The 14,649-nt window shown below is 36.2% G+C and overlaps 1 protein-coding gene across 11 annotated transcripts in view; it reads right to left on the minus strand.

The window, feature by feature from the left end:
• Positions 1-1,605: 1,605 nt before the first annotated feature.
• The window catches only part of NIN (ninein), a 92,786-nt gene continuing 79,742 nt past the window's right edge, over positions 1,606-14,649 (minus strand). For 7 of the 11 annotated variants that reach the window (XM_071221996.1, XM_071221993.1, XM_071221994.1 and 4 more), the window contains 4 exons: positions 13,366-13,467; positions 9,721-9,921; positions 6,035-6,148; positions 1,606-3,880 (listed from right to left, as the gene is read on the minus strand). In XM_071221996.1, the coding sequence (XP_071078097.1) occupies positions 3,671-3,880; positions 6,035-6,148; positions 9,721-9,921; positions 13,366-13,467 (627 nt within the window). In that variant the 3' untranslated portion in view covers positions 1,606-3,670. Of the gene's footprint in view, positions 3,881-6,021; positions 6,149-7,357; positions 7,895-9,720; positions 9,922-13,365; positions 13,468-14,649 lie in introns of those variants that run through there. The other 4 variants (XM_071222000.1, XM_071221999.1, XM_071221998.1 and 1 more) reach the window with 3 other exon arrangements.

Here is a 14,649-nt window from a genome sequence, read left to right on the forward strand (position 1 = left end):
TATCTGAGAAGATTCCTAGAGATGGCTTTAGATGAATTCAGGTTTTCCTTCACAAAACCAGTGTTCTCTTAAATCATGCTGTGATGTCTTCCCATAAGAATAAATTTAACATATCTTTCAGAAAAACTAAGAAACAGAAAGCTAACTTGGATTTATTATTAAACAGCTATTCATATGCCATAATACCGACTCTATTTTACAGTGTTGAGATGTTTAAATAGGTCCAAACATGATATAATGAATAAGTTTTAAATATGGAATGCTTTGGTTATGAGGCTTTGACATGGTTTTTGGCTTACTTGTATAATTATATCATTCCAATGAGTCATTCCAGATAATCTGTTCAAAACCAGACTTGCTTAATACTATTTATTACAAAGCACTTAGTCTTCCCTTGATTGGGGATACCTTTAAAATGTTGACAGTAGCAACACATTTCTCTTTTCCTTCACTCAGAAAAAAAAATCACAAAAATAAGAAACTCATTCAACATAAAATCTGCTGTGAATTCTCATTCGTTCTTTAAAAAAAATAAGTTCCTCATAATAATATTATCTGCCTTGGGTATTGGTACATTATTGAAATACTAGACCTGTAACAGTTCCTCTGATACCTTGAAAGCCTATGACTTGGTGATCTATTTATGTAAAATATGCTTAAGATTAAATATATCAGAAAAGCATTTGAAGCTTCTGGGGAGCATTCACATTTAAAACAGTTTTAAAATCTGAGTTTATTAAATTTTAGAAAAATAAATAAAATACTATGGTGGTTCTACCCCTCCCCTTCTACTTTTCTCCCTTCACAAATATGAGTTTAAGAGCCCAGGTTTCTAAAAAGCAGAAGAAAGTGAAATAAAACGCAGGTTTTACTATCCACATTTTCTTCTTCTCAGTGCAACGTACTATCATCACAAAAGCAAATTCTCTTTCCTTGAAATGAAGATCCCATCTTCTATGACTTAATTTAAATAGCTGTTCTTAGGAAGTCAAAAGAAAGTTTAACCAGTGCTTTTAACAAACAAGCAGCTATAAATGTCTATAAAATTATACATAACTTGTGATTTTTTAAAGAGTACTATTATAAAGTCTGAAAGCTATATCTAATCATTTAATTTTAAGTTTAATTTCTTTAAAAGGTCTTATGATTTTTAAACAATTTTTTAAAGAAAGATTTTATTTATTTTTAAAGAGGAAAAGGAAGGGAGAATGAGAGGGAGAGAAACATTAATATATGGTTGCCTCTTGTGAGCCCATTACTGGGGACCTGGCCCACAACCCAGGCTTGTGCCCTGACTGGGAATCGAACTGCCAACCCTTTGCTTTGCAGTCCAGCACTCAGTCGACTGAGCAGCACCAGCCAGGGCTACAAGGTCTTTTAAAAACCTATAAGCTATATTATCAATTGCCAGTTAAATTCCTATTTTAAACTAATTTATAAAAATAAACTGCCACACAAATATATCAGTTTAAGGTAACTACATTTCTCGTGTTGATTTTTTTTTTCTTTCCAATCTTATAAATGCAGTAAAGCAAGAAATTAAGCACTTAGATGTTGGTTAAACAAACTTCCATTTGAGCAGCATTTTGATTTTGGATAAAGGGGTTCTAAATGTAGTCTACAACTTTCCAGAAAGTCATATTCACATTCACTGTACAGGATTTTATACACACATAAATACAGATTTATGAGAAATAAACAAATCAACCTACACTTTTCATAATGTAAAAACTACATCATGTGAGCACATGCTAAGATAAATATTTGAGAAATATTCTTGGTGTTCATTTCTGATGGCAATAACGTTGAGTAACTCATATATCATGTAAGTATACCATAGACACTTAGTTTATTTATGACCTTACCCTAGGCCTAACCACAGTTTTAAGTGAAAAGGATTCTCTGTTAAATCCAAAGAGGTAAAAGTAGTTATATTTACTAGTAATGTTTGGAAAAGAAAGATAAGGGAAGGTGTGATAGCAGATATCAAATGCTTTGAAATGTACTTGCAGGGAAGGACTAAAATTCCCTTTCCAAGAGGAAATCAGGACTTTCTCACAAGGGCTGTCCAGGCGTGAAAAGGTTTGCTTCATGAGTGAGAACTCCCAGTCCCATAAACAACCATGCCTTGTCAGGGATCTTGTAGTGAGGACTCCTGTGTTGGCAGGCGGGACATGGTACATGGTTAGGCCTGGAGGAACTCTGAAACTCCTCGATGCTCCCTGTATTGAGATTGAGTTTCTGACCTATGACTTCTTAGGCAGTTTGCTTCATCTTTTGTGCTTGCCCATAAAGCAGTGTTTAATTTTGCTGTTTGATTAAACACTCCACCAACTGCTGGATGAAGTAGGCTACTTCGTAGATTTTACTTGGAGGGCAAAAAAGTTATTGAATCTAAATGTGTATTGTTCTATAAAGTTCTGGTATTGAGACTAAATGGGAAATGCTACTTGGCACTCTTTTACCTCGGATGGCATGCCAGTACTTACTTATCACAGTAAGAAATTCTTATCAGATTTGAGGTGTAGAAGCATAGGAAGTATGGAAATTTTGATCTATTTAAACAAATAAGCAAATAATAACTATTCCATAGTTTAGAAGAGGATTTTAACTGTAAAATCAAGGCCTTTTTTCAGAAGATTACATTCACTAAAAGTGAGAAATGAAAGTCCCACTATGGCTCTAAATATAAGACAAATAAATAAGGTCATGTGGTTTATACATTTTAAATTCTTACAGAGGCCCTATGTTATTTCAGGAAGACAGTTTAAAGTATTGTTCCCTGAGTTCTTGAAGCAACCCCAAATGTAACTTCATGAATTCCCAGACTTTTGAGAGAGAGAAACCCACCCGGTGTCCTTCTCTCTCTACTAAGAGTAGCTGTTCTCCAAAGTGGTTTGTCCAGTGCTTTCCCTATAGTTCAAATGCTTTAAGAATGTGGCTTTATCCATTTTTAGAAGACAAGCTCCCAAGTAAAACTTATAAGAAGGAAAAAAGAGGACTATTTAAAGAAAGTAAAGCTTCAGCATTAGTTAACAGTGCAGCTGAGTAAACCAGTTGCATATCTATAATACATCAAGAGTGATAATACTGTCGTAGGTATCCGAAGGTAGAGTTCTATGGACTGTCTTTTTTGACCTCAGTGGTTATTAAGCCCAGTTTCTGTTGCCAAGTAGGAAGTTTAACAGTTAATTCAAAGAATGAACTATTAGAAACAGAATGACTTTTCCATATTTAAATGTTAAGACGGCATACATTTGCTTTAAAATAAAGATCAAAAACAAAATTAATTAGATATCAAACTGAAAATAGCTAGAATTTAATAATTATTTCAAAAAACTCATTCAAAACTGGAGTTTAAGGTTCTTGAATTGTTTTCAATATGTACCTTCTTGGTGGCTATTAGAATCTTCTTAAAAATTCAAAAGTTGGGAATACTTCCAACAGTGAAATATGTGACTGTTTGCAACTCCCATTAGAGTCTGTTTAGAAAAACTCATTACAGTGAATGAAGACTTCAATTCTGTGGCTGGCAGTTCTAAGTTAGGCTTAACTTGAAGCCATGAAAGGTTTTTTAACTTAATAATTAAAAAGAAGGTTGACAGAACCTACTGAAATGTCCCATCCATTCCAGTAAAGTGCACAAACATGAGTGTATCCTTTGGCTTTGCTATGACCTCAAGGGAGGTGTAGAAGTCAGTGGTGCTGGTGTCAGATTCCTGACTATATTGCTGAGGCTGGCAATCTTCTCTTCTAGGAGGTAATTTTTCTTCTCGGCTGTTTTTTGTCGCTGTTCAGTCATTTCCAGAGCTTTCAACAACTGCGCATTTTCAACATACAAATCCTTCACTGTTGCATCTGCTTTAGTATTCTTGCAGAGCTAGAAACAGAACCAGAAACATCTTGACTCCATTTCTGTAATTCTTTGAAGTTAAAGTCTGACATGTGGTCAGTTGTTTACAAAGGCAAATGGCTTCTATCAATTATATTCTCTTACTTTACAATACAGATTCAGTATCAGACTGGCATCAGAGATACAAGTGGAGCACATCCACTTACTCCAAACTGTTTCTTTACATAATGTTTGTAGAAGTCACTGATAAAAAGAACTGATAGTTGAGGGTTCAGAAATGAAAAGTGTTTTTCTACCTAAATAAATTAGGTATTACTCCTTTATTCATTCTTGAAAAATATTAAATACTTTTATAACTTAAAGTGCTGAGTTGTAGGGTGTGAACTATGTTTAACTCCGTTCTGAACAGATGCTTTATCTTCCTGTTCATAACTATAACCTCCTGACTATTTTAAAATGTGGCTCATGTATTATAACAAAGAAATAAGACCTGGGCAGTTACTTTTCCTTAACTCTTCCTCTTTTATATAGAACCTTGTCTACAAGATAGTTATTCTAATATTTATGGTTAGAATATACAGTTTAGGATAGGGTGGGAAAACTTGTCAGCAGCCTTTGGGTAATTTTATTATTGCTTTTGTCAGTATTTTCTAATCCCTCTCCCCTCATTATACCTTTAACTCATTTACACATAATTTCAAGCAGGACAGCTAAAAGTATAAAGGCTAAGGGGGATACGGAGTGGCTGACTGATTTATTAGCATTTCGTAGGGCAATGATGAAGCCCAGAACTTAGATGACTGGCAAGTATAACATACTAGCCTACTCTCTATTGAACTGTTTTAATACAATTTTTTCCCCCTCCCTCCCTTCCATTAAAAGAAACTTTGATGGTTCTTTATCATCTAAAGAATGAAATTCAAACTCCACAGCTCATCATGTTAGGCCCTCTATGGCCAGCTCCTCCCTATCTCTAGTTTCTTCTCTTGCTTCTCCCATGACAGTGTTATGCCAAACTATTAATGCCAAAGTGTTTGCAGATGTCCACGCCCCAAATATTGTCATAACTGCATGATGTTTCCGTAGCTTAGAATGCCCTTGCATTTCTTCACCTGTTAAAACCTTACTCAATGCACAATACTAGGTTTAAGAGGCTTTTAGGAAACTTAACTTTAAACGCTCTGGATTGCAACAAGTATTCCTTCTCACATTCCCCTCTATTGAAAATAGAGTGGACCCCATTTTCTTTATTTTTGAAATTATTACTGGCCAAATGCTCAATACTTTAGAGGTGAACTATGCTACATGTGGGCAGCAATTTTATTTTGTTCACTGCTCTATCTCTAGTGCTTACAACAGGACCTGGCACATAGTAACTATGTACTGAATAAACTAATGATTAAAGGGTAAATCAATAAATGGTTATTTTATAGGACTTTTTGTTTCCATTCTGTATATTAAGATATAGGACACAGGAAAGCTCCTGTCTACCTCAGAATGAAGACCCTCTCTTGGGATTATTCTTCCTAAATTTTACTTATCTAGGAAACCTGGTTGGGCAACTTCTTCTTGCCAACCCCTACCAGTTTGCCTCCAACTTTCCTAGAAAGTAGCCCTTTCTTGCATGTCTCTTTAGTGTCTGTACATATAATTTCTAAACATGGAGGCCACACCTGCCACCAGAAGGTTGAAAGGTCCAGGCTACTTAGTGGTCAGAGTTCAGGGTCTGGCTTCTCATTCAAAGCACAGCCTTTTGAATCTGGTTATAGCCATAAGGTACTTTTTGAGGTTATCATAGCTGTGGCAAGCAGGAAAGCTAAAGTTCTATATATTATCCTCCATTTTTTTTTAACCAATATAAATTTTTTTTAATTTAAGGAGTACTGTTTCCTGTCTTGGACCAAAAAAAAAAAAAATCTATGACACTGTTAACAAATACACATTTTTAAAACTGTGGACAAACTATGCCTTAAAAGAGCTTTAGAAAAAAATAATGTAGAATACAGACTTCCTATTTTTGCAGTCGTACAGGGGAAGGTGAATCCTAACTTCTTCTATACACTGATAGTAGAGTTTGCCCTTATCAGATAACAGTTAACAAGTTAATGGCAATAAAGGAATGTAAAATGAGTTAAAAGTGGAATGTAAGATGGGTGGGTAGAGATGACCTGGGAGTCTCACTTGTTCTTTGAGCTGATTCACTTTTTCCTGAAGAAGCTTTTTCACCAGTTTCAGTTTCTGTTCAACTTCCATCATTCGCTCCTCCATGACGGTTACCAGTCGTTCCTGGTTTTCCTGCAGGGAAGAAAAGAACCATGTATTATCATTTGAAAATCATGCCACACTGAAGTGAAAACACTAATAGTTTATTTTCCCCATAAGGTGCCTGGGGAAAAGACAGCAAATGTTTGCCTCTGTAACAGGAAGGGTGGATTTCTTATGGGAGTTCTGAACACTGCATGGGTTGTACATGTTAGAAAAGTAATCCTATCCGAAAGAACCAAAGGTTAAAAAAAAAAAAAAAAAAAAGAATCTTACCTGTGTTACCATCTTCCCCTGAGATAAAGCAAAATTCTTAAAACCCACAATTCAATACCTGTGTGTACTTTTAATAAAATACGTATCCAAAGTAAGCTAAAAGATGGTTAGCAACCTCCCATCTGTGATTTGGTCTTTGCAATACTGTGGGCCTCTTAACAACAAAACAAAAACTGAGTTTATTCTCGGCTGTCTAACATTCCCACTCAGCTTGAAATACGCATTATCTGTTTTTCTTTGGAAACGGCTGATTACCGTGTTTCTTCATTAGTATTAGTGTTTCTTCATGATAATCAGCTTCTTCCTGCCAGTTATTCTATTCATTTGTTTCCAGTTTGACTTGTTCATGTGAAGCAAACGTGGGGCTGGAGGACGCATTTATCAACTGAACAGATTTAAAATTAAGAGTCTCCTGCCCACAAACAACTGAAGGAGAGCCCTGGCTTCTGTTCCTCTCCTCGCATTACGGTGCAAGTGACGGCCCCCTCCCCACAGTCCACTGAAATGTTCACAAAAGGAATCTCTGATTAAAAAAAAATTCTTCAAATGTTAAGAACTCAGGGGTTAGTGGCTGATGGTATAACCAGCTTTTAAAAATCACACAGAATGACCAAACATGAGTTGAAAGCCAGTGTATTAAGAATAGCATTTATTCAAACATAAAAGAAACACCTAAACCATGTGATTACTTTGAAGACGAAACCTGTAGTAGCCAAAGTATAATGTGGAAAGTACATTTCGAGAAATCAGGCTTTGAAAGCATCTAGCTTTTTAAAAAATCCTACCTTTTAAAAGATAGAATGGCTGTTTAAAATTTAAACATGAAATGGAAAATGCCTGATTTCCACTTGCCTTAAAAAAATAAAACAAAGCAAAACAAGAAAAAAACAATAACAGCTAATTAATTTAAAGAACAAGGAGCATGGCAAAAGAGTGGGGAAAGAGGAAAAACAAAGGCAGTCATCTTTAAAATTTATTTTATTGTTTCATCAAAAATTTCCTGTCAAAAAAGTATTGTACATCTCATACAAAACAGTATAAATAAACCCTGATTTTCTTCAAATTCCATATATAAAAGTAGTACCTTTTCTTAAAAATAGTTACAACATATGGAATGAGAAAATATATGGAATACATCCTTTCAAGAATCTCAAATCCACACTCTTTAAATGGTATAAATAAAATGATTTCCCACAAGCTGAAATTTGTGAATTTGATTCACGAACTCTGTCATTTCTACTTAAATAAATAAGAGACATAATACTGCAAAGGCATAATAATAATAATAATATAATAATAATAATGATAATTTAAAAGAGCACTTGATTCCAAAACATTCCTCAGCTATGTCTCTGCGTTTGTGTGGTGTGTGTGGGTGTGTGGGTGTGTGCATCTGAGTGTCTGCCATGGTAAGAAATGCCATCAATAGCAGCCCAGTTTTCACAGGTGCCCAATCCTTCTGTAGGAGTCTGCATGCACTGCTCGCTGCTCCGGTAGCAAGGCCTAGAGAAAGAAGGCAAGTGGTACACTTCACCCTGATGTCCAGATTATGCTTTTTTGGGAGGAATCTAAATTCACACATTTATAATGCAAGCAATTTTTAAAACACACACATTAACACCACATATGCAGGCAACGCAACACAAAGGCAGAAGAAATCACATCACTCCACGCACAGAGACAACGTGCAAATTCTAATAATATCCTTAAAACTAGTGTCAGCTCAGTTACAGAAACAGGAGAGCCCGTGGTGGCGTTCTAGTGACAGCAATGAGCAGTCCACCCCGCCGTCTGACTGGAGGAACTTTTCCGTTTTAGTATGAAAATCTTAACCTATTTTTGTCTACCTAATCCTGAAATAACTGGAACAATTATTTTTCCACTAATTCGGGATTACTTATTTTTAAACATTGGTGGGTGGGCTGGGAAGAGCACGGTTTGATAACAGTGTGCATGAGAAAGCAATGAATGGAATCTTAGCCTAGTCATTGGTTTAAAATGTCCAGTAAAAAATGAGGTCAAGGTTTTATGAATGAACTCTGTAATGAAGAGTTGAAGCATCTAATAGCCCACCATCACAGTTTTTATTCAAGAACTTAATTTTAATATTTGAAAACTGAAGTGGAATGTAGGAAGTTTCTAAAAACATGGATTTTAAAGCACAAAAGAAAAACATTTTTAAAGGTTTTGCTGGAAAGAAAATGACAGAAGTACAGCATGACAAAGCACAGATAGATGTTAGGAGAGGAAAAGAGAACTGCTCTAATGTATAATTATAGTGTGAGTGTGACTTTGCAAAGCCACTTGGAGGGGATTACGGAAAAAGAGTTGGGAAATTCCTTATCAAATGTCAACTGAGAAGCAAAGTATTTGAAAATAAAAGAGCATTCAAACCAGAAAGAATTAATTTATAATTCTACAAACTAAGGAGTATTTTTAATTGTATTTCCAATTCTGAATAAACTAAATGTGCAAGACCAAAGAGTTAAGAGACTTCTGAAAAAGGATGATTATGAATGAAGCACAAAAGAGAAATAACTATTTGAAAACCTAGGTGATGTAAAGTGTCTGGTAGTGAGCTGGGATAATGCTAATTCAAAGGGGAGGGGAGGATCTTTATTACCTTAAAAATGATTTTTTATATGATGTAGTTTGAAAAACTCTTAAGTGTTGATTTGTTTATGTTGGGGAGGGGATGGTGAGGAGAGGGGATTACAGGAACTACTATAAAGGACACATGGACAAAATCAAGGGGGAGAGTGGAGGTGAGGGAGGGAGGTGGGTTCGGGTGGGGTGGAGGGATGGGGTGAAAAGGCATACAACTGTAATTGAATAACAATAAAAATTTAAAAATAATTTAAAAAAAGAAAAAAAACTCTAAGTGAACTATGTCAACTAAAAAGTCACTGACTATAGATTTGACTCTGTTAGTTGTGAAAAGTCCCTAGTTGTGAATGCCACGGAACTCAGCAGGCTGCACGCCTCTGGTACAAGAAGACCCAGGAAGCTTTGTTAGTAATACATGTCCTAGAACTGCACTTGAATTCTACAATATTTTTGGCATCAGACAAGATTGTACACTAGGTACAAGTTATCCTGATACTTTATCATCAATTACGATGTGCAAAGGAGACCCAGAACACTTAATTACCCATAGAAGCTGAGGGCTCAAAAGCAGCACTGCAAAAAACAAAAGAAAAAAGGCACCGCAGTTCTGACAGAAGATTTACATTCTTTATCTCCACCTTTCAAATGGTATAACTTCAAATAAATAGGTAGAATAATTAGGTGATCTGAGTTTCTGTTAAAGGAAAACAAGAGCCTCATACCTGTGGTGTGTTGGTTTCGGAGGTTCTGTTTTCAGGTTCCTCCCGCCGGTGCTGGTTTATCCTTTCTGCCTGGAGCAGCTGGTGTTGAAGCTGCAGAAACTGCTCCCTGGGCACCATTGGACAGGCTTGCTGCTGGAGCAGCTGCAGATCCCAAGCGTGAGGGGATGGGCTAAGCATCACAGTGGACCTCAGGTGCTGCATCTGGAGGACAAGGACAAAGCCCTGGTCAGCTGCAGCACCTTCGAGCACACACCTGCCCTTGAAAGTGTTAAGCAGAGAGTAATGAAGCCTGACCCCCTGATAACTTGCAAATCAGGATAGCACATGAGTCTGGGTAAGAAGTAAATGGGAAGAATCATTTCACTTGGGAGACAATATAATTAATGAATCAGTAGTCCTTCTTAAAAGTTTGACTTAAAATTGGTCTTCCTCACTCTTGAGTGAGTATAAGGGTATGGGGTACATGTTGAATTCTATCTCATTTTTTTTCTTACACTAGACAGGGGTCTCAAACTCATTTTCACTGGGGGCCACATCAGCCTCGAGGTTGCCTTCAAAGGGCTGAATATAATTTTAGGACTGTATAAATGTAGCTATTCCTTAACAGTTGAGCGAGAGCTCAGTGCTGCCACTGGGTAGAAACAAGGTGGAGGGCCGGATTTGGCCTGTGGGCCTTGTGTTTGCCACCTGTGCACCAGAACATTTAATTATCCCTCTTTAAGAAACAACCACACCAGGGTTGGAGTACATGAAGGGGAGAGAGTGGCTATGCTTCAGAGGCTTGCAACTTACCATTCATAAAGATTCTTAAAAGCAAACGTTCAATGACTACGTATTTTTCAAGTTAGCAATATTTTTTCAAAGAATCTTGCATCTAAAATTATTTGAACCGATCTTAGCTTATCAATGTTAATATTTTTAAATAGCACAGTAAAACAGGCAATTCTGAGGCATAGGGTGATATCCCAGAACCCCTGGGAATTGAAGTACGTGGAATACAAGCACTTGTTGAAGACAATGAGGAGGTGGTATTCATATCACATGCCAGTCAGAGTTGGGGAGGGGAGAAAGAAGAAGAGAATGCACCGCATTTGGCCAGTGAGTCATGCCAATGCACATCTGTCGACACATCCAGCAGACGCAGGGCTCAATGGAAGGCATGCGACAGATATGAACAAGTACTAATCTCAGGAAGTACCTCCAGGCTTGTGAGAAGGGAAAAGGTCCTCTAAGACACAACTACAATGAAAGGTGATCATGAAACTTCAGAGCCACTATCCATTTCTGTCCATCTAAATTTTTGAGGTGGGCCATTACCCATTTTGAAATATGTTATAGATTCAGAAAATCTACCACTTTATTTTCAGGAGCAAGGTGCAGCGAGAATTATGATCCCGTGATTTTGTATCAGTGGGATAGTTTTCATCACATGTCTTCAAATACTGAGTTTTAAATACTGAGGAAAATCCTGATGTAAATGTAAAAAGAAACATATTCCACAGTTAAAGCACAATGAAAATGAATACTGGCTCTTTCCTTAAGTACTTATTAACTGCTACAGTCAGTAGAAGTGATTACATGTATGAGGAATTGAATGAGATGTCTCCATGCTATGAAATTCATTGAAAGAGAATGTTCTACCTTCACACACTATCTCAGGCAGAGAACTGCACCCCTCTCTGCTAGTTCCAACCACAGAGTTCTAGGTACAGGTTAGCCACAGACAAAACAAAAACAAAATTGCAGGAGTTATAAAAAGAAGAAAAGTATGAGTTATAAAAAGAGAAAGAAGAGTACAAGTTGAGTGTCTTATATACCTGAATATGTGTGCTTTAGTTAGTAAGAACTTACAAAGAACCAACAATTACATTTGTATATAAATTGTACAGATATTAAAAGTTTTGGAAGTAGGTGGTGATGGTTCCAGAACATCATGAATGTAATCACCACCACCTAATTGTACACTTAGAAATGGTTAAAATGGCAAATTTTATGCATATATTTATCACAATTTAAAAAATTAATATAATATACCTAAAACCATTGAAATGTACACTTTAAATAGGTGAATTACAGTATATGAGTTATCTTTCAATAACACTACTAAAAAATCCAATTTGTTCAGGTCTATACAGAGTAATAGCTCAGTCTTATTTTCCTAAAGAAAGCTTTGTTAGAATAGTATATAATGTTCTTTTCAGTCTTCCCATTGAAAATTCATGCTTCTTATTTATTCAGCTCTAGTGCCAAGTATACTTCCGCATCCATTAGTAAACAGTTACTACTAGACCAGGAAGAAAAATACTTGGAAAAATTGCTTAGGATGGCTAATAATGTAAAGTGGGGCTGGGAGATAAGGGGGTTTCCAAGGCCAGTGAGAGCAAGTGGGAGAACTGGCTGGCTGGCAGTGTTTGGAGACGATCTAGTAGTGACGGAGTATATACCCTGTTATTCTTCAGTGTGGAGGTAGACACAGCAACTTTAGACTCAGATTTCTTATTCATTACAGTATATAATTACTTCATCAGAAAAGCATAACTGCATCTAAACACAGCCCACAGCTCAAGGTTTTGAAACTTTGAAGCAGTATAAATTCCTATGACATTTATTTTATGCTGTCAGAGAAAGAAAAAAAATGCTTTGGATTTCACTATTCATAAGTCAGTAACCTCCCTATTATTGAATAAATCAGAGGACATAAAAGTGACAGAAACCTCAGTGATCACTTAAATGTCAATGTGATACGTTTGCCCATGTTTCACATTTAAAAACCAAGCATCTATTTAAAGTTACCTTTGCATGTGCCCCGCTTCATAAAAATACTTAAACGTTTCTCTTCCTTCCGATAATTCCGGCTTAAAAATAATTGTATACATAGTACTTTTTAACAGCACACAAAAAAGGCATTTTTTACTCATGCCTCCCTACCTCATAAAAATTCTACAGTTCATAAACATTGGATTAATATTTCCATCTACCCAAAGCAAAGCATCTCAATGAAATTACAACTTATTAGGGAGGATTTTTACATAAGTTGTTTCACAGCCATCATTGTTCTCAGTACTCAGAAAGCAGTCTAGTAGACTGAAACCCAGTGTCCAGGCTGACAAGTTCACAAATCCATTTTTGTGTTTAACAGCTGTACCTCTTCCAGGGCAGTGCTGAGTTGCTAACGTAAAGAACAGTGGCAACACAAGAAAGTTAAACTTCTAAATGCTAATGTTCTCAAATACACTGCATAGACTTCCTAACTGAAGAGGCTCTTAGAGAGCAGTCACATCTATAAAGCATTATATTATGGAAGGTATCAGGAAACTGTTACAACCACAGCAAAGGCAAGAGAGCCGTGGGTCTCTTGGCTAGTTTTGGACAGTCCCTGCCACTTGAACAGGTCCTCACATTTCAGGACAGTCAGCATCATTCCTTCCTCTGTGAAGCGGTATGAATTTCCATGACTGTGTATTAAACTAAAATGTCCATCGAACTTGCTAAGATAGACCAAAGAATTCCGCTTGGCAGCATACTTAGATTTTCACGTTTTTTCATAATATGAATTCAATGCTATGCTAGGCTCTCCCAACAAATGGCTCATTCATGGATTAAAATATTCTTCATAGCTAAGGCCATTTGCTTAAAAGCTTATACCTCCATTAGCTGCTCATCCAGTTTTACTTGTTTCTTTTTCAGGCCTTCGGTTTCCAAATGAATTGTTTCTAATTCTTGTTCAAGGGAATTCATTTGATTGACCTGTTAAAAAACAAACAAAAAAAATGCCCTTTAAACAAAGGAAAGCAAAACCTCCATCTGAGTTGCTCTACTTTATTTTGACAAGTTTACACTAGTCAGAAATCTCAGCTCTTGAAAGAAAGCTGGGTTCATTCCTTGAAGGAAATCAAACCAAACAAGTCAGTGCATTTATTACATTTAAGTAATGTAGTTGCAATCACCACTCCTCACACAGAGCAGATTTCTTAAGGGAGCTGGCTTTCAAACTTCAATGCCACTCATTGTGTGAAATACATTTTATCGTGCGACCCAGAAAATACACCCACTCCCACTTGTTACGTATACATGTATAGTAGTTATAAGTACATGTCACTGAAGGAAAACTTTCAGAAATAATACTCATCCTTACCATGTACTCATATTTTGTGGTATGGTTTATTAATAAAAATGCTGATGTTTCCCTAAATCAATTTTATGATTCTCTACTATGGATCTGCAGTGGAAAAAACACTGTCTTAAGGCAAAGTTTAAGGATTTAAAACTGGGAATACATAAAACCTGATTCTATAACTCCTTTCTTAATTTTAAAGATGAAATTTGAAGATTTTATGAGTATCCATTTTTGGAATGCTCTTTATTATAGGAAGAATCTAATGAGCTTGAGAACACTGGGATTTGGAACACTGCTAAATAGAAAATATATGACAATATGCTAGAACGTTAGTTTTTGCTTCCACCAGAAGAGATGAAGAAAGTAGCAAGAACTGTCCAACAGAGTGTAGTCTCTCAAGACTACACTTAACTCATTGTTAAGTTAAAACCTATCATTAGATTTTTCCCTTAGTGAGTAGCTAGATGAAACCACCGTCTTACTTGAAAAGCTTACTTGAAAGTATCTAAAATTAAATGACACTTCAGCTTTAGAGCACACCTATTTTTCTTACTGCCGAAGGTCATCATAACTTTGACAAATAAAAAAATTATGAAATTTTCATAACAAAATAAACGATCACCATTCTTGCCAGATTTTTAAACAAACCATAACTTTCAGAAGCGAACAGTGAAAACTGAGTTTTAGTTTAGTAAAAGAAAGAAAAACAAGTAACAAGAACTCCCAGAGTAACACTGGCCTACAACTCTAACTTCATGGAACAAAGAACTGAACTGCGCCGCACAGGTTTCACCACGCGGTAGCCAGCCTCC

Source organism: Desmodus rotundus, chromosome 7, assembly GCF_022682495.2.
Source record: "Desmodus rotundus isolate HL8 chromosome 7, HLdesRot8A.1, whole genome shotgun sequence".
Taxonomy (NCBI): Eukaryota; Metazoa; Chordata; class Mammalia; order Chiroptera; family Phyllostomidae; genus Desmodus; species Desmodus rotundus.